This window comes from Lutra lutra, chromosome 6 (assembly GCF_902655055.1).
Source record: "Lutra lutra chromosome 6, mLutLut1.2, whole genome shotgun sequence".
NCBI lineage: Eukaryota > Metazoa > Chordata > Mammalia > Carnivora > Mustelidae > Lutra > Lutra lutra.
In genome coordinates this window covers 66,511,518-66,532,873 of record NC_062283.1, presented here as the reverse complement: position 1 = coordinate 66,532,873, position 21,356 = coordinate 66,511,518, and the positions used below count along the sequence as shown (strand labels likewise).

Here is a 21,356-nt window from a genome sequence, read left to right as displayed (position 1 = left end):
AGAGCCTGGAGCTACTGGTTCTAATGTGGTCTTCAGAATATCGAGGCAGTTGAATCATTTGATCTGAGCCCCTTTGGATTATTTATGGGCAATCTGGCAGTTCCAAACAGTTAACTATATCCCATGGGAGAGAACAAATGAGGGCAATGTGAAAGTTTTAGGAAGAAATGTGTCATGTCTCAAAGTAGAGATTTGGGGTTTTCAAAGCCTGAAATTGCAAGATTACAAACTAGTAGGGGGCTCTAGATGCTCTCAAGGGCTTAAGATATTCAACTGGGAAAACAAAAATTTAAACTCTTGCACTGAACATTTGAAAGTTTTTAGAGTCCAATTTAGAATAAATGAATTAATTTAATAGACATTTATTGAGCATCTACTGCATGTTTTTAAATTGGCCATGGAAACCTAGACTTTTTTTTAAAGCCCAAGAACTCCGCTCTAGCAAATAGTTGAGGATTTTTTTTTTAAGATTTTTATTTATTTTTGCAAGACAAAGAAAGCAGGCACATGTGTACATGAGCAGAGGGAGGAGTGGGCAGAGGGAGAAGCAGGTTCCCAATGCGGCACCTGGACTCGATCCCAGCACCCTGGGATCATGACCTGAGCAGACAGACGCTTAACTGACTGAGCCACCCAGGTGCCTGAGGATTTGTCCTTGTAAACCATTTGGCAATAGAACCATGAAGTAGTATTTCTGAAGAGTAATGTACCTAAAATTCTATACTGTTCTTTTATGACATCAACTCGTCTCTATATCATGCCTTAATTTTCCTATACTTTATGTTTTAATAATAATAAGAGAAATCAGCTGCATTCAATTTTAAAATCTCACTCATTTTCTTTGGTGTTCTTAAGGAGCGACGCAAATTTGGCCCCTTAGGATGGAATATTCCCTATGAATTCAATTCTGCTGACTTTGCAGCCAGCATCCAGTTCATTCAAAATCACCTTGATGAATGTGATATTAAAAAAGTGAGTGAAATTGTTCTTTTCCCCATTTTTAGTATTGTCCTCAAATCAAGGTTCTACAGACATTTTCAGTCTATAATACACAGCGGAACCCACTGAGGTTCGCCTTACCTCTCCCAAAAGGGACTGCTCATTCTAATCCATTGTTTATTTGTCCAGGCCCTTCCCTCACACCCCTACTTCCCCTAGGAGTGCATTCGGACCCCAATCCCACACTTGTGTTCCCCCCTCTCATCTCTCTCCCGTGCGCATACAGCAGAGACAGACCACAAATGAGGCAAGTCTGTGCACAGAAACTCCATAACCTTCCTCGTATCGCACCTAACTGCCCCCAGTGCACTTCAAGAGAATGTAAACCTTAAATCAGACTTTTCTTCCAGCATCTCTCACTGATGCCTCTTCAGAAGTGAAATGTTATCTCAGCCCACACCACACAAGAGTTCTTTCTTACCTTTAGTCACATCTTTTTTTTTTTTAAGATTTTACTTATTTATTCAACAGAGAGAGATTACAAGTAGTCAGAGAGGTAGGCAGAGAGGTAGGGGAAGCAGGCTCCCCACCGAGCAGAGAGCTGAATGTGGGGCTCCATCCCAGGACCCTGAGATCATGGGCTCGATCCCAGGACCCTGGGATCATGACCTGAGCAGAAGGCAGAGGCTCAACCCACTGAGCCACCCAGGTGCCCCCTTTAGTCACATCTTAACAGATGTTTAAACTTACACAAATAGATAGCAATAATTTCTAATAATGGTCACCGGTCATCGTCCAGCATCTCACAGTTCTCAAAGTGCTTACGTGTGGAGGATCTCACCTGTATCTTCACAACTCTTTGAGGTCAGCATAGAAGGCATTACAGTTGTCCCCATTTTACTGATGAGGTAATGGACAAGAGAGAATAAAGGACTTCCTCCAGGTCACAGAGCTAAGAACACAATCCAGTTGTCCCTCCACATGTGTTAGGAGGGGTTGGAAATTCATTTTTTCTATGGTCTGGAGCAAGTTTATGAGCCTCTAGGAGGCTGTTTCCTCATCTACAAAGCGGCCTTGGTTTCTGTGAGGAATAAGTGAATTCGCATTTGTGAAAGCACAGTATATGGTGCATAATAAGAACTCAATAAATTCCAGTTTTCTACTGTCTCCTCTTCTTTCTCATAGTAGATCTTGAAGCTAATTATAGGTACTAGAATGTCAGTATGGCGATGGTAAGTCATGATGAATTCATTTTTTTAAAGATTTTATTTCTTTATTTGACAGATAGATCACAAGTAGGCAGAGAGGCAGGCAGAGAGAGAGGAGGAAGCAGGCTCCCCCCTGAGCAGAGAGCCTGATGTGGGGCTTGATCCCAGGACTCTGGGATCATGACCTGAACTGAAGGCAGAGGCTTTAACACACTGAGCCACCCAGGCACCCCACCATGATGAATTCTTATGTGGGCCACCGGAGGATCTAGAATCAAACCATTACTTTTTCTTGAAGTTACAAAGGGATATTAAATTAAGTATGACAGTTTGATGAAAAATTACATCGTATGGGTTCACAGTCCGTTATTATTTATCATTTATATACACAAATAATAGTTAACCTTGAAATAGTTGCTTTGAAAGGCAGTGGAGCTGATGAATCAGAATTTAGCCAAAAGAAAATAAATTTTAAAAAATCAAGCATTCTTATTTTTCCTACCCCAAATGTATTAAGTAAAAAAACTATTAATATCTGTAATGTATTGCCAGGATAAGATTGCTATGGAAATTAATAAATACTTTGATTTAGTCATAGCTCACTGAATGAGACAGCAAAGGATTGCATTGTAGAAAAATGCTGTGAATGAATAATTTTCTGGTTGTTCTCATACTGATTCAGAAAATATATTACTAAGAAAGCACATTAAACAGTTGATTACTTGATTTTTCCCCCTTTTTTCTTTTTTCTAACAGCTTGGCATTACTATAATGAGTATTATAGAGGATTACATCCACCGAGTGAAAAAATTGTCTTTTCCCCCTATTTTAAATAATGAGTAATATATTCCCTTGTTATTTAGTATTGTAGATTTTTCTTTGATGACCAAACCCTGGCAGTTTCCATCATGTAATAGCAAAAGAGTTACTAACAGAAGAATGTGAGTCATTTTAAAAGTGATCTAGCTCATGCTTCCTTTTTGAGATATTTCCTCCAGGAAAAGACTTGAAATGTTTAGAGTTACTTGTTTGGATTGACAATGAATAATCTTTTGTATTTTTAATAAAGGGTGTATCATGGAGTACGGTTCGGTACATGATTGGAGAAGTTCAATACGGAGGCAGAGTGACAGATGACTTTGATAAACGTCTACTCAATTGCTTTGCTAGGGTAAGTCAATTTACAGGAAAAGCATGGGACACATTTAATTTTATTTTCCTTTTAAACAAGAATGTTTGTTTGTTATAATTGGTGAGCCAAACTTACGGGCGGGAAAAACCCAGATTGCAGAGCTGCTGAAAAGAAACCAGCCAGCAAAACCAAAGCCCAAACCAAAACCCAAGCCCAACCAACTAGCAATCTACCTGTGGTCCAGAGGATAATAGTGGTCAACTCCCAATAGTCTGCAAATTTTCCCCTGTATAAATAAGTTGCATATTTTCAGGGTCTCTCCCCACTGTCCCTCCTCCATAAAAACATGATAGCTTATTTGCTACTTTCTTAGAGTGCAAGTCTCCGGAAGATTTCAAACCCCAAATAAGTGACTGGAGAATTAACCATGATTTGAGTATTCTCATCTTTTCCATTAGGACACACAACTGAAAATTGATAGAGTGTTCATTTTTCCTTCTGTGTCCAGTAAAATCTACATACATCACACGGGCGAACATTTTCTAGCAAAAACTATTCCTTAGCAATTACAGTTTTCACATCAGTGACAAAATGAATAAATATAAGACTCAAACTCTTCTTAAAATTTTCACATGTTAAAGAAGCAATATGTATTACCTAAGTGGGAAAAATCAGATATGTTAAATATTTTATGATTATCTGAATTCTTTATAGTTGGATCTATATTGGCAATTCTCTGTTTCAGTGATTTTTTTTCTCCTTGACAAAAACAGCAAAGCATATTTTTGGCAATATTTTGGCAATTTGGAGGTTACCCGGGAATCTGATTTTTCTTTCAATCCTTATTTATTTTTGCAAGTTTTTCTTAAAGCTGTATATGGAGAAAGGTGGATGATGATAAGTGTTGTGTGGAAGTGGGGGCCTGACTGCTGGAGATTAAGTCGGACCTCCTAGAAAGCTACTGGGCAAAACTTACTGAAATTAAGTATTCTAGGTAGACACATCCCAGAACGTTTCTAGAAAAAGTACGCAAATGAATGTGTATAATGATGTTTATGGCAATGTTGTATGTGGAACTGAAGGTTACCATCATAGATTGGGTTACTTACGGTTTCCCCTTCCCCAGGCCATGACCTTGGTTGAGGCAGGCTCCCTTCTGCCAGGGCAATACCTTGGGAGGGACAATGTGATGAGCCTTGAGTAGTCAATACTCCAGACAGCTGAGAGTGAGTGCCTGGGTCCTGAAGAAGGAACTGGCGGTACGTCACAACATCCACTACAAATGCCTAAATATCTTAAGAAGTAGTGAAATGAGCACAATGGAATACTATTGCTCCCCCTTCTGGGGTACAGTCTGGCCACCCCTGGTCATATCAAGTGGGTGATACTTTCTGATCAGACTCCCACTCCTGAGTATATGTCCCAGAGAAATTTGCAAATAGGTATCCATGGACATGTACAAAGATATTGCTCATAGTATTATTTGTAGTAGTAGGAAGTTGTAGGAAGTTACAGGAAGTAGTAGGAAGTTGTAGAAGTAGGAGTCTGCCATGGGGGAGTAGATGAGTTCAATGTTGTGATGCCTATCATGGAATATAATGTAGCACTTGGAAGAAATGATCCATATGACATCATGCATAGATTTGAAAAACTTAATGTTGAGTATACAGCCTAAAAAAAATAAAATGAGATCCATAAGGTAATACTTGTATATTTCACAAGGACATAGGTCAAGCACATTTAAATAGATGCCCTCAGAGGGAAGGAGACTGAGAGTGGAGATCTGGACTGAATGGGGAAAAGCAAAAATAAAAGGGGCCTCAACTCTGGCCCTCTGGGTAGCTCAGTTAGTTAGGTGTCTGATGCTTGATTTCAGCTGAAGTCATGATTTCAGGTTGTGAGATTGAGCCTTACATTGGGCTCTGTGCTGAGCGTGGAGCCTCCTTAAGATTCTCTCCCCCCATGACCCCTTCTCCTTGCTTGCTCTCTCTCTCTCTGCCTCTCAAAAAAGGGGGGCCCTAGACTCATGAGTATGATAAAATAAAGAAATATGGTAAACTCACCTCTATACCTGAGGTTTAAAGGAATAAAAAGATGTCTTGTATGCTGTGTGTTAGAATAATTGCAAAAGAACCTAAAATTGGAGTCTTGTACTCGAAATGCGGAGAAGTGATTAGATTTTTGCATATATTGTATAGAACTACCAGCAGAATGCTAATGGCGAAAGATGAGGGGGTCAAGAATCACTCCTAGTTTTGACTTAAACAACTGGGTAGAGAATAGAACTATTTACAGAGGAGAAGTTCTACAGAAAGAATGAGTTTTATTGACGGGGGCCAAAAATTAGGAACTCTGTTCTGATCATGTGACTTTTGAGATGCCCACTAGACACACAAATGGAGTTGTCTACCACTGAGGTTCCCTAAAGGCAGGAACTTTACCTGCCTTTAGGCATCACTGCCAGATTCCCAGCATGCAGAGCAGAAGCTAGAACATACTACCTCATCAATAAATATATATTGAATAAGAGAATGAAGGAAGGTAAACAAGGCAGTTGGATTTATGGTTCTGGAGCTCAGGAGAGAGGTCAGGGTTAGAGAAAAAGAGTTGGAATTTGTCAGCATATAGATGGCATTTGAAGTCAAGATAACAGATGAGAACACCATCTAAGAAGAAAGTGTAGAGAAAGAAAAGCTAAGGACCGGGCTCTGAGTACTTTAATGTATCAAGAAAGAGGAAATGGTTAACTGAGAGAGGTCAAGGAAAATGAGGAAAAGGATTTTACCTGTACCTAGTATTTGGGTGATAAATCTTTAAAAAAAGCAACCAACTTTTAAGAAATATGAAATATACAGAAAAATGTATAAAGCATAAACATATAGTTTAGTAAGTCTCTTCAAATAGACATAGAATATTTCCAGCTCCCCCAAAGACTCACACATGTCCCTTCTCCATCACAACTCTGCATTCTCTCCAGGTAACCACAATATAGACTTTTATACAAACCGTTTCTTTCTCACTATACTTGTGCCATCTAAGGAAGTACTCCTTATTAACATAGTTCAATTTTTCCTGTTTTTGAACTTCATATAAATGGACCAATGAGACTATGTTCTCATTTTGGTGTCTGGCTTCTTTTTCTCAATATGGTATTTTGAGACTCACCATGTTGCATGTAGTCTATTCGTTTTCCTTTACTGTGTTGGGTTCCATTGTATTGTATTGGTGGAAATTAGGATTGTTTCCATTTGGTGCTATTACAAATAATGCATCTGGGGACATTTTTGTACCAGGTTCTTGGAGCACATGAATATGCCTTTCTATTAGATGCTGAACTGCTAGGTTATACGGTTTGTGTACTTTCCATTTTAGTCAGTCACACCAATCTGTAAATACATCCAGCAGAAGAATGGGATATCCCATTAAGCCATATCCTTACCAACACTGGGCATCATTAGCCTCTTAAATGTTAGCCATTCTGGTGGATATGTAATGGTATCTCACTTTGGTTTTCATTTTTGTTTCTGTGAATGCTAATGGACTTGAGTACCCTCACATTCCCTCAAGGTAACCACAATATAGACTTTTATACAAACCGTTTCTTTCTGTTTCAGTTTTCTCACTGTTTCAGTTTTCTCCTTTGTGACTTGCTTGTATGTTCTCACCTCTATTTTTCTTGTATTGTCTGTCTTTTTAAAATACTGATCTAGGGATGCCTGGGTGGCTCAGTGGGTTAAGCCTCTGCCTTTGGCTCAGGTCATGATCTCAGGGTCCTGGGATCGAGCCCCACATCGGGCTCTCTGCTCATCAGGGAGCCTGCTTCCTCCTCTCTCTCTCTCTCTCTGCTTGCCTCTGCCTACTTGTGATCTCTGTCAAATAAATAAATAAAATATTTAAAAAAAATAAAAATAAAAATAAAATAAAATACTGATCTACAGGAGCTTTTTGCATATTCTGGATGTAATTTCTTTGTTGATTATGTGGTTGTAAATTTCTTTTCCCATGCTAAGCCTTGCCTCTTCACTCTCTTATTAGTCTTTTAATGGTTAGAAATACTTAATTTTAGTATACCTGGTATATATTTTTCTATTTCTTTTATTTCAACCTTTCTATGTCATTATGTGTCAGATTTATCTCTTATAAACAACAGATAACTGGAATTTTTAATCTCTAGTCTGAAGAGCTCTGTATTTTAACAGACAAATGAATAATTTGATTATTGCGATTATTGCTATATTTTGACTTATCCTACCATCTTTGTGTGGTAGGTTTTCATGACCCCTTCTTTCATTAGCCACACTTTTTTTGGCTTTTTTTTCTTTTTTTCTTTTTAAAAATGCTTTTTTATATTTCTGATTGGTTTGAAAATTATCATTCTATTTTTAGTCTTTGCCTTTTCTAACATGATTACTTAAGTGAAAATCTAACCCTACATTTTAGGCTTTATTTTTGAGCCCTTCTGACTTGCATCTTCTATATTACAGCTATGGAGAATTTTGGCTCCTCATTTTTATTCCCATTCCTGTTACTCATTATGATAATTTTGCAACCAGTGCTGATTTAGATTTACCAATATGTGTTCTGGGCAGAAGGAGGGCAGCCCATTCCTTATGATGGGGCAAGCCTAGGAAACCTATGGATGGCAAAGACTGGAAGACTTGGTGGAGGAAGATGGGGTTGTTTTTTTCTCAACTTATCTATGCTCAGAATGAAATAAGAAGCATCATTAGCTAAGGGGATGCAGGTCATCAGCTGAGGGGAGGGTATGGCAAGTTTGGGACCTTTGAAGAAAGGGGAAGGGATGTGAAGTAGTTGCCTTGGAGAGTGGGAAAAGAAATGTGTGATCCTAATACATGTGTCTGGCCTCCCCCACTAGATTGTAAGCCCATTAAAATAAGAAATAGGTTATCTAAGGCTCTGTGTCCTTTCTAGCACCTAGGAGACACTCAGTACATGTTTGTTGATGATGATAAACGTAATTTAATCTCAGAAGACTGAGTTTTATGTGCCTGGGGTCATAGTCATCTAAAACAGAGTAGACTGGATTGAATTTTCACTGACCCCAGAGCACAACTTGAAAATCAGGTATACTTTTTTTTTTTAACAACACTTTTTATTAGCTTAAAAAAATTACTTAGACTTTTTCTAAAAAGTAGAGTTCAAGGAGAGTCCTGATCTAGTGGGTTTGTCTTTCTCTTATTGAAACTGCCTTACTTTAAGGTGGTAGGAACACCACAGTTTGCTGGCTCAGTAAAGGGAATTTCTAAGAGACCTCTTTGCCCTTCACATCAGACCCAAAGCCGGCTCTCTCGACCGCAACTCAAAGTGGCTTGTTGGCAAAGAGGGGGAGAGGAAGAGAGCCTGTTGCTCTAACTGTTGCACCTTCAAGACCTCAAGGTGAACAGTTCCTCCCTCTGACCTGAATCTGTCTTCCCCCTCTTCTACTTCTTCCTTATTCCCGCCCCATACCGCCCCCCGCCCCGACCTACCTCCCCATATCCAGGGCAATAGAAGACTAGTTGGCAGACCCCAACTCCCTCTCGGAATGCTACAGTTCTCCATCCTCTGGGCCTGGGCCCCACCTGGGGAAGCCCATCTGGGCTTTAATTACTGCCCTAAATGAAAAGTCATCCCACCATTTTCCATTCTTTGGCCCCTGGGCAGCTTTTCCTCATTCCCTGCCCCCCTAACCACCCCCCCCCCAGCCTCCACTTCTTTCTTTCTGTCCTTCCCCTGACTTCCCTTAGGGCTGCTCCACCTTCAATGGCTCCAGCTCTCTGAGCACTGGGCAGCCCTGCCCCTTTCGCCCCCGAATGTACACTTCCCCCTGCACTCCCTTCAGCCTCCTGTCTCATCAGTTCCTTCCCCTCACCTGTTCCAGATGGCCCTTCAGTAACCAGAGAGGTGAGTTTGGGTCTCTGGCTGTAAGGACATGGGGTTACCAGGAAACGTTACTGAAGAAGGCCGCAGAAAGCACCATGGAACCCACATGCTGCCTTCCCCTACCTCGGTCTCTGCTTCAGTCCTACCTTCTGCTGCTGACCTAACTTCCTTGTGGCTACTTTATCCTGATGTCCAGCTGGCGAGTCTCTCTTCCTGCTTTGAGCCTGCTTTTATTTTGCTTATTTTTACTTCCTCTGGCTCTTACCTTAGTGGACTTTGCACTATGGTGTGTTATGTAATTGACTCATCCCACCAGTGGGTCACAAGCTCCTTGGAGGAAAAAACCTTTTGTGACTCATCCTTGCCTTCTATTCCAGTTCTAAGCTCCATGCCTAGTGCACAGGAGTTAACTGGAAAAGAACAGGGTGGGTGGGGGGTTTGGTGGGGGGTGAGGACAGAAGAGAGAACCAGCACACAGGACATTTCAGAGTGATCACTGGACCTAAAAAAAGCTGGAAGAAGGATACGGAAGGAAGATGCTAGAGAAAGTGTAAACCACTCAAGTAAAGCACAGTCCCCACCTCTTTTCACATCGAGTCCTCTGAGTGATTCAGATGTCCTGCCTGCACTTCTGTTCCTCCTGTCTTCCTATTATTTCCCTTCCTACTGAGAAAATTGCTGTGTTAGACACAGAAGTCATTGCCTCAAATCTGGCTTCTAGGCATTCAGTATTCTTTTTTTCCCCCCTCTTCATAATAAGTCTATTCACACCAAGTATATATTTGTTCTCTTGCTTTTACATTACAGATAATCAATTCATATGGAATGAGAAAAGGGTGTCTTCAGGCAAACAATAAGACCGTTGGATACATTTGCTTCTTGTGGCCAGGGACATAACTTAATTAACAGAGGGAGCTCTCCAGCTCTGGGTAGAAGGGGAGATGATTGTTAAGTTTTCCTGGCCTTGTGGGGTGCACGGTGCTGCTGTGAACCACCCCAAGCACAGCACATTCCCAGCATGAACCTTGTTTTGGGGGCGAAGGGAGGCCATGGAATTGCCCAGATCCTTTCTCATGTGTGTGGTTATGGCCTCCTCTCTGCAGGGTGTTCCCATTCATCTTCAAAAGCGGGGTGGAGGGTTGTGAGTTAGTGGAGCAGAGAGTGGGCTTACAAGACTGGCTCTCTCTCATCACTGCTAGCAAGTGACTTTGGTCTCCAAGAGAGGCTTAGGCTCCACTGTTTTTCCATCATGTGGCCTCTCTCTTTTCTTCATATTTGTGCTAATTATTTCTATCAGTGGTTTTCTTAAGATTCTTTCATACCCAACATAAAAATCTATTAAAATGGAAATAAGCTGACCCTTCCTTCCTTATATTTTCATTTAGATGTTCATCACTTTTATTTCTTCTGTTTTTTTCTCCCATCTAGGTCTGGTTCAGTGAGAAGATGTTTGAACCGTCATTCTGTTTTTATACTGGATATAAAATCCCCTTATGCAAAACCCTGGATCAGTATTTTGAGTACATCCAGTCACTGCCATCCCTAGATAACCCCGAAGTCTTTGGGCTACACCCTAATGCTGATATCACGTAAGTTCCTGACATTTTTTAATTTTAAGGGGTCATTTGTATCTCAGCCTGGCAAAGGCTGTGCATTTCATTTTCTCTCTTAATTTCTCTCCTTTTCCTTCTTTTTATTTTGCTGTGAAAAATAATGTCATTTCCTGTCTCCCAATTACAACTTTGTCATATCTTGGCCTGCTCTCCCCTCACTAAATCCTGATGCTCCAGAGTTTATGACGATGTTAAAGCTCTGATTTATGCATTGATTATTTTTCTTCTGTCATGTCATAAAACCAGCTGGTGTTATTGGTATTGATGCTTTCTACTGATAAGGCAATAGCTTCCCAGCTCCTTGCCTCTTACCTTAAAAAATCCATTAAAAGTAATGGTCATAAACAGAGTCTAAAAGGGCCAGGAGGACAGAAAGAAGGGGTGAGGAATTGTGCTCCTCTTTGATCCTCTCTCTTGTGACCACTGTGCCTTTATTTGCTCATTTGCTTCCTTTTGTCACTAACATGCATGGTGGGCACAGAGCATGGAGGAAAGACTGTGGGTTTCAGCTCAACATGACGCCCCTGCTCTAGTTGCTGAGGTAAGAGATGATGAGCAAAGAGACAAGAAATGCATCCAAATCCCAAGTCCCTTCTTGGAGCCATCCTTTGAAAGAAGGAGCCTGGAAACAAGGCTATCTGGTTCCACAGAGAGGGCGCCAAGAAGCCCCAGCTGAGATTCTCCTGCGGATAGTCATTGCCTCTGGCCCAACGAAGAAAGACCACGGAGTTCATGTCTAGGAGAGTGGTTGTGGGGGATGGAAGAGACCAAGATGCCTCTGGCAGATTTTAAGCTGTGACAACCCATTGAGAAGGAATGGGGTGTGCCTTTCTCCTAGTCACTCACCAGCTGCTGCAATTTTAACAACTCTGCAAAGTGGCAAGGACATTTCTCACCTCCTTCTTCTCTGCCCTTGTGCAGCCTCCGTGGAGTCCCAGCGAACTTGTCTCTCTACCCCTGAACATACATGCCCTTCACCCTTCACGTGAGACTTGGCCTCCTGGCCTCTTTGTTACCCATACTGATGCTAAATTGTCCAAATCCTCCAATCTCTCCCATGCTCAGAGATCATCTTCAAAGATGTGGGCAGGACCCAGAAGAACCACGAATGGCTACACTCTTTTCAGGCCTCATGATGAAATCGTGATGGCTCTGGTGGTTATTTGAAGAGGCCCTCATAAGTTAGCTGAAAACAGGAAAGAGGTGAAGAAATAAAAAGGTTGCTCAGGGATCCATTTGGAATCAACTCAAACATTATCTGAAAGAAAGAACACAGAGAAATAGTTTTGCTTTAGCTGAAACTTCAAAAATCTGAGGCAGACCATGTCACTCCTCTGTTCAGAAGCCTCCTAAATCTCCTGTCTCACTCCAAGTCAAGGTCAAAGGCAGACAGTGACCTCTAGGAGAACTTCAAGGCCCACTGAGATCACCTGCCCCCACCTCTTGGCCTGGTCTCCTCTGCCCTCACCCTTCTTCACTGTCCAGCTCCAGCTCCCACTAGCTTCCTGTTACTCAGGCCTGATGGCTCCCCCATGGGATACTTGCTCCTTCTGGAACATCCCTTCCCCCCAGATACCATTGTGGCTCACCTTTCCACCTTTTCTGGTCTTTACTTAAACTCTACCTTTTCAATGATGTCTTCCCTTGCTGCCCTGTTTAAAAATTACCGACCACTCCCCAGCCCTCACCCCAGACTCCATCCTCCTTGCCTGCTCATTTCTTTAGATTTTATCTCCCAACTGGTATATTCTGTATTCGCTTATTTATTTGCTATCATCCATCTACCATCACTAATCATAAGCACCATCATGTCTGAAACTTGGGTCTGCTTTTCCTGCTGCTCTGTCTCCATTGCTACACAGGGCCTGATGCTCAGGGACTACTTGATGGATGTGCCAGCCATGCTAAGTTCTTCTGGGTTATGGAGAATCTAAAGAATGGGAATAGTCTATAGAAACAGCTCATGAGTTCATGTGGGTGGGCAGGAAAACGGCCAATGTTTTAAGGCACTTATACATCAGTACTTGAAGCAGCTCATATATGAGGGTGCTGAACTTTGATTTCCTCCTTGGCAGGAGCCCAAGGAGACAAGACAGCCAGTTCCTAGAGAAGTGGATGCTGTTGAGCACCATAAGATTCAGCTGGGGAGTGTGAAAAGCAGAGTTGAACTCATCTCATCCTGACTTACCCATAGGACCCTAGCAGTTTTGGTCATCAGCTCCCAAGAAAGACAAACCAGAACTAGCAAAGGCCCAGAGAAGTACAACTAAGATGTAACCTAGATAGGAGGCAGTGTTGAGACAAACTATTTTTTCCCCTTGACTCTTTATTTTGAACTATTTTATAAACCCTCAGAAAAGTACAGTAAACACCATATACCTTTCACGCAGAGTCATCAATTGTTAACATTTTGTACCATTTTGCTTTTTCTCTTTCTATGTTTATATCTTTGTGTATTTATAGATCTATAGTTATGTCCATATGGAACCATATCTATTTCTCTTTGTGTGTGTGTGTAGGATTATAGTCCCTCGAATGGATAGAGCTAGGAAATAAGTAGTTTGTAACATCATGAGCTAATACTAATAACTCCAATTGCAAAGGTATACCTCATGTCTCTTCCTTGTCATCCCTTATTTCAATATCGATATCTCCTTTCTCCCATGGTAAGAGTTCTGGTTCCCAGTAAGTTCAATATTGACTCATTTGTTCTAAATCACTCCAGCAATACCACTACCAACCACAAATGTATTAAGTGGAGGTCAAGATTTCTTTGCAGTTCTTTTTGTCCCTAGACTATATCCCACTGAGGTTGTACAGAGTACTATATTCAAAAATCACTCAGATTGCTTTTTCTGTGTGGTTATGCTATCAATTGATAGATAGGTGCATTTATTTATTTCTGTTCTTACTACATTTAGTTTTTGTCCATCTTTGTTGATTGTCTTAAATGTGTGAAACATGGACATGGCTTGGAAATCCTGACTGGATAACAGGATATTCCCACACCTTTCCAGCCCACTTTCCTCTGCCATTATGGACAACCAAATGCATTAGTTTCTGGGTTATCTTCCCTATTTTTTTTTTAACTTTTAAAAATTTACAAAGAGAGAGCATGCACATGAGTGGGGGGTAGAGGTGGGTAAAGGGAGAGAAAGAATCTTCAAGCAGACTCCAGAGCTCAGGGCCCGATGCAGGGTTCAACCCTATGACACTGAGATCATGACTTGAGCTGAAACCAAGAGTCAGGTGCTCAACTGACTAAGCTACCCAAGTGCCCCTTCCCTGTTTCTTTTTTGCTAAAACGTAAGTACATATATAGTCTTATTACCTTTCTTTTTCTTATGTAAAGTTGCCATAACTTACATATATATAATTTTATGTCTTGTCTTTTTCAGTTAAAAATGTATCCTATGGGACACCTTGATGGTGGCTCAGTCGGTGAAGTGTCTGACTCTTGATTTTGGCTCAGATCATGATCTCAGAGTTGTGAGATTGAGGCCTGTGTTGGACTCCTTGCTGTGGAGCCTGCCTAAGATTCTCTCTCTCCTTACCCCTCTGCTCCTCCCCCTGCTTGCATGCTCGTCCTCTCTCTCTAAAAGATAAATCAGTAAACAAAATCTTTAAAAAACGTATCCCATAATCACTCCATATGTTACCATGTCTTTCTCACAATTTTTTTTTACAGTGGCATGTGCCTTCATTGTTAATTTGTATCATAGTCTATCATCTGTTTTCCTATGGGTAGGCATTTAGAATGTTTCCAGAATTTTGCTATCCCAAATAATTCCTCAATTACTCTCATGGTTATGGTTTCTCATGTTGTTGGAGATGTATTTTCAGGGTAAATGACTGTGCGTAGGGGTTGCTAGTCAGGAATTAGTGAATATTGCCAAGTCCCCCTCCACAGGGCTGTGCTACTTTGCGTTCTCAACAACAATGGGATGAGTTGTTGCGTTCTCAACAACCAATCAGAGTATTGGTGAAGCTTTTGAATTTTCACCAATAAGACAAGTAAGAAATGGTATCTCAGCACAGTTTTAATTTGTTTTCTCTTATTTTGAGTGAAATTGAGTACATTTCCTTACACTTGGGGGCTGTTTGAACTAAGACCATCTTGGAGACCCTATGGATAAATCCAGATGTGGACTGATGCAGGCCCAAGATCAGGAATAATGAGGGGATGGAGAGGGTAGAGCGAAAACTGTAGGACATGTCCCAAAGGAGACTGGTGGGATTTAGTAAGTTTAGAGCAATGGCTGAGAAACTTACGTAGTTTTCATCCATTTATTGCTGCTACCTGCGGGGTCGAGAGCACAGTGAGCCTTCTGTGTCTTTTGGTAGCTCTCTTTACTGCTCTGTCCAAAGGCTTCTATGCCATCGCTGGCTGGCATGTTTTAGATGCCACAGCTATCTTTTCCCAAAATAGAGTGTCAGGATCTTGCAATCTCTCATTGCACTGCGTAAGATCAAGTAGAAAGTTGCTAGAATTCTGCCTCCAGTCTGCTAGACAACAAGCTAGCCTCTAGGACCCGTGACCCTTCTCCTCTGATCTCTCTTCATGCTTAACTTCCCACCTGGTCTGTCCTTGGGTCTTCCCCGCCCACTCCTGCTCTCTTCCTCCTGGGGACCTTGGTCCATTTTTGGTTCTTGTTCAGGTAGTAGGCTCTGTTGTGCAGCTCCGCATTTGGTCATTTTCTCCTCTTGACTCTGGTATTTCTGATAACTGGAATCCTAGGCATTCTAGCCCGCCTTCCTGGAGGGCTGTGTTCCAACCCCTCGCTGTTCCCCCACCAGCCACCAGAAGGCAGTAAGCAATTGCAGATGAAGTTTCTCAGCTAAAACCTACCCCTGGTCCTCTCCCAACAACGCCCCTCCCATTCCAGCAAGAAGTGACTCTCCAAGTTGTGTAAGATGAAAAGAAGGAATCAAAGCTTCCCCTGACATTTCTGGTCTGGAAGCTGGGATGATGGTGGAGTTTGGAACGGAAGTTCATTTGAAGGGGAGTTGCAGAGTCTGGTTTGGGTGTATTGAATTGGGAGAGGCAGAAGGATATTTCTGAGTGGGGAGAGAAACATGGATTGGAGCCCAGGTGAGAAGTTTCAATGTATTTGTACAGAGATAACACTTGAAGCCATGAGAAGGGGCAGACTCTCTAAGATAACAGTGAGAAATCTGTGCAGATGTCCCCAGCTAGAAGAATCCTTATTAATTTATCTGACGTGCACCCTGTTCAATAGCACTCTTCCGGATAGGTTCTTGGGCTGTAATTGGGCCATGGTGGAGAACTCTATATCCCTGCTTCTAGAATCTGCCCTCTGAAGTTAGCATTCATAAATTTGAGAGGAGGGAGAGATTTGTGAAAGGGGATCATGAGTGTTTATCTTCCTTAAGAAGGCACAATCCCTGAAAAGGGGGTGAAGGTGGGATATACAGCTGAATAAATGTTTTAAAACAAGTAAAATCTCTCCCAAGAGCTTAGATACTTTGGCGACAGACACCATAAAAATGCATAGTTTATTCACATTTTATTATCTAGATTTATAAGGTACCAAGGACTCTGGAAATGCAACTATCTCCATGTCAAAAACAGTTATTTATCTTCACTCTTTTTCTCATTAACCATTATGCATATTTTTCTACCTTCTGAAATTTATCAAATGTTCTATTACAACTTTTATATTCATTTCTATGCAGGATGAATTTAATTATATTCCTTTTAGTATTAGCTGAGATTGGAATTTCAGGTTTTTATTAAAAATGTATTCTTGTCATTATCTCATGTGCAAAAATGTATATAAATCTAAGCTGATTTGGGTGTGATCATGCACCAGGATCTCATTAGATGGTTAATTGTTTATTTATAGACAGTTCCGTTTTTCATTTGTCTTGCATTTTTATTACCATGACCTTGACTGTGCTACCCAACAGAGGCGACCTGGACAAGTGGCCCCAAACCACCACACTACATTACTAACATGCGCTTCTTCCAATATTTACTCCAAAGAGAGATTTTCCTTCTAGAGGCAACTTAAGACCGAAGCTCATGGAGTATTATAGTTCTTGTTCTTCATCTCAGAGCATTTATGGGGACTGTGTTCCTGAAAGCCTGAAAGGCTTTTGAGGCATATAGAGATATTCATGGTTCTCCATTATAGCTAGCTAACCAGGGTTCTACCTTTCCTATCTCCGCAAACATAAAATCACATGGTGGATAAAGAAATGTGAGCTGGATAGCTCTGGCATTCTGCACCTTATAAAATGTGTGGCAGAGAGGTGATCTGGAGAGCTTGTGCAGGTCTTAGACAAAATGGGTCAGCTTTTCAGAAGGCTTCTTCCCCACGTCCATGTCTGGAAGATTCTTTTCAGATCACCTCATAAAAAAATAAAATCACCCACCAAGAAGATGATTTCCTAGGTGAGACCTAGCAGGACTAGCATGTCCATTGACCTGGACTAGTGGTGAATACGGCTCGCTCCAGCCAACAGCACAATGGTCATGTCTGCAGCAGCGTGAGCTTTTGGCACTCAGCCCCTGGTGCAGAGCGGGTTTCCAGAGAGGCAAGGAGCTGGAGGCAAGCCGAGAGCTCCTGAGAGTCCCAGATGTGGGGTCTTTACCCTTTTTTATTTGTAGTTAGTACAGGTAGGAAGAATGAACTCTGAATTTCTTTGTATGAATGGAAACTTAGGGTGGTTTTCTTTTCTTTAAACTTTAAGGATCTGTGCTTAAGTATCATAATAAAAGCAGGGTTTCTTTGCCCTCAAATGATGTCTTTCTGATCCTCCTGTGTTTTGAGGAGCACATAAATTTACATATATGTTTCCCTTTGTGTGGGGAAAGATGCCAGAACCAGGTAAATAGTGATAATGGTAATGTACTATGTACGTTTACCATGAGAAGAAACAATTAAATTTTCATGCCCTTTAAATATTGGAGAATTGCTCTCCTTTATATTGAGGTTTAATAAAATTCAAGCTAATTGGCCTGAATTCAAAAAGCATTTATTGAGAACTTACTTTCTAGCCAACTCAGGATACAGAGATTAGTAAGACACAATCCTTGCCCTTGGAGATCATCATGTACTAGGGAAAATAAATGGATGACAAATAGTTATGTAATACGGTATGACAGACTTTAAAATCAGGCTTATATAGAGCATGTGCACAACACACACACACACACACACACACACACACACACACACACACACACATTGCTATGAGAACAAAGACGAAGAAGCAATAAATTCCAATTAGGAATTAAAGTAAGCTAGTGAGAGGGGCCACCTCTGAGCTGTGCATTAGTGGATGTGCAGCAGTTCTCAGGTAAGAGAGGGGGCAGGGAGGAAGGGACTGCAGCACTGGGGACAAGAAGGACAATGTGAGGAAAGAGGAAGAGAGGGAGCAAGTGTGTATACATGTATTGAGTCACCGAGTTGTACACCTTAAATATATACAATTGAAAAAAATTAAGAATAAAATGATTTGGCACATCGAAAAGAAAAGGCATAGATTAGGGCACATACATGAAGGAACAGTCCAGGGGGAGGGGCATGAAGATGTTAGTGTGTGCTGTGTGCGAGGAGGAGGCTATATCTGAACTTGATAGATCAGCAGCTGGGTGAAGACATTGATGTTCAAGGAGATGGGACAGATGGGGCAAAGGGAGAATGAAAGCAGTGAGTTGAGTGTTGGGATTGTTTGATTTAAGAAGCAGAGAGCCTAGAAGTCAGTGGAAATGTGGATATGTGGAGATTAGGATAAAGTTGGAGGTTTCATGCAACCCAGCCTTGCCTCGTGGTTCACAGCCTTCAGTAGGATGGCTGTGACAGTGACACCTACATCTTTAACGTAGCACTCTGCTCTCATTGACTGCTTTTACTGTATCTAATACTAGCATGATATCATGGAGTAATATACATTACAGAAATGTACCTGTGTGAGAATTGTATATAATAACATATGGATCCTTGACTTTTGATGACTTCATTTTATTGTCACATCAGCTGTTTTCCTAGGGTTTCCCCTTGGAGTTATCTGTATCTTCCTTGGAATTTAGTAGATGACTTTTAAAAACTGAGATAGCACCATACTTCAAAATTCAGGAATGAGTTGCAAATGCCTTTTGTCCCATTTTACTAGACTATTCTTTTACCTGTCTATCTGCTCAATTTTGTGTGTGCTTGATGTGTTCATCTTTCAACCTTTTACATAAATGTATTTGGGGATATTCCAAAACCCCAACATCTGAGTAGAGGTTTCTCACCAAAAAAAAATGAAAACTAAATTAAAAATTCTCTATAAAAATTATGCAAATCCAGTTTTCCTTTTTTTAAAAAATATTTTATTTATTTGCCAGAGAGAGCGAGAGAGAGAGTGCACACAAGCAGGCAGAGAGGCAGGCAGAGGCAGCGAGAGAAGCAGGCTCTCCGCTGAGCAAGGAGCCCGCTGCGGGACTTGATCCCAGGAACCCAGGATCATGACCTGAGCCGAAGGCAGTGGCTTAACCAACTGAGCCACCCAGGCATCCCTCAATTTTCTTTTTTAAAAAAGACCTTATTTATTCATTTGAGAGAGAGAAAGACAGAGAGACAGAGAGTTGGGAGGGGGGAGCACAGGGAGAGGGACAAGCAGACTCCATGCTGGGTGTGGAGTCGATCCCACTACCCTGATATCATGACCTGAGCCAAAATCAAAAGTCGACTGCTTAGTGACTGAGTCACCAAGGCGCCCCATAAAATCAATTTTCATTTAATTTTATTAAAAATCAGCTTTTACCTCATTGGCCCTTATTATGAAACTTATATGTTTAAAGATAATGAGTTGATACCCCAACTCTGTTTGGGTTACAAACATTTGCTGGGTTTGACCCTCATCATCACTGTATCCAATGAAAGTCCAGCTTATTAGAGCATAGTGGCAGATACATTTACCTTAGCTGTGACTTTTGGAAAGGATCCAGTTCTTTGGGTATGTGTGTTTGGGTCCAGATGTAGTAATCTACCTGCTAACCAAACAAAAATGCTGAAGACAGACCATCAGATAATCAGCTGGTTCCCTATATGAATGAAAGGCTAGCTGAATAGAATTCCCTGTGTGGACACAAAATGTGGCTTTTTCATAAAGAAGCCTGGATAATTTTAGCTGTAGCTCCTTAGGATTTTGTTAGTTAGTGAGATAATCTGCACAATTCGCAGCTAGAGATGAAAAAGAGAAAGGTGTAATTCTTTCTGTACACTATGAGGGAAGGCAGAAGGGGGCCTTTCTGGTGTGGCACAAAGATTACTAGGGATTTGTAAGATGTGTTTCAGTGGATCTCAAACATTTGTCACTGATGGGTCTTTGTGGAGTCCTTGGTGGGCTTTGTATCTGGGGGCTTATTTTTTCTTTATTTTTCAAAAGAAAATTGCCTCAATCCTCTTCATTATAAAAAATCATACTTTCTCATTGAGAAAAACAAACAACACAGAAAACAGAAAGCAGAAAGCAAATACTCATTATACAAAAATCTCACTCTCAAAATACCATTCTAGATTTTTTCTATGCTTATATGCACAATATATACAACAAAAAATTAGATCATACCATGGTAAGGTTTTTGTAACATGCCATTTTTTTATTGAAGTATATATAGTTGAGACACAATGTTACATTTGTTTCAGAAGTACAACATAGTGATTTGACAACCCTATATATTATGCCATGTGTAATGTAGCTATGATTTGTCCTCATACAACACTATAAAATTCTATTGACAATATTCACATGCTATACCTTTCATTCCTGTGACTTATTTATTCCACAACTAGAAGCTTGTGCCTCCCATTCTTCACCCAATTTGCCCATCCTCCCACTCCCCCTCTGATCTGACAACCACTAGTTTGTTCTCTGTTTTATGGGTCTATTTCTGCTTTTTTGTTTTTTCACTTGGTTTGCTTTTTATATTCCACATATTACTGAAATATGGTATTTTTCTTTCTCTGTCCAACTTACTTGGCTTAGCATAATGCCCTCTAGGTCCATCCATGTTGTTGCAAATGACAATATCTCATTCTTTTTTATGGGTGAATAATGCTGCAATTTACATTATTATTATTATTGCAATCTTAATTGCAGCATTATTTACAATGTCTAAGATGTAGAAACAACTTAAATGACCATGATTGATGAAAGGATAAAGAAGATGTGGCATATATATACAATGGAGTATTACTCAGTCATAAAACAGAATGTACCATGCTATTTCATTCAATAATCTCAATTCAGTAACCTCACCTTACCGATGCATACAGAGCCACATCACATTTTTACTGGCTGTATAGATTTTTAGAGATCTATACCAGGGTTTTATTACTACAGCTATCATTATAAACAGTCTTGTATGTACATCTTTGGACACTTGTTACTTTAAAAACCTGATTTGTTAAATATAAGATTATTTATAACATGTGTGTAAAATATGAAATATTGCTCTTTTTGCATCACCATATCTACATTTTGCTCCATCTTCCTTGTCTTTTCAATGAAGGGAATTCTAAAGGATGGACTTCAGAAAGGATAATTATTGTGGTAAAAGTTTTG

General features: G+C 40.7%; 1 protein-coding gene across 5 annotated transcripts in view; it reads left to right on the top strand.

Moving 5' to 3' along the window:
* DNAH8 (dynein axonemal heavy chain 8) overlaps positions 1 to 21,356 on the top strand; it is a 352,138-nt gene that overhangs the window by 294,575 nt on the left and 36,207 nt on the right. For all 5 annotated transcript variants that reach the window (XM_047734783.1, XM_047734782.1, XM_047734781.1 and 2 more), the window contains 3 exons: positions 856 to 972; positions 3,217 to 3,318; positions 10,591 to 10,751. In XM_047734783.1, coding sequence (XP_047590739.1) covers positions 856 to 972; positions 3,217 to 3,318; positions 10,591 to 10,751 — 380 coding nt within the window. The remainder of the gene's footprint in view (positions 1 to 855; positions 973 to 3,216; positions 3,319 to 10,590; positions 10,752 to 21,356) is intronic.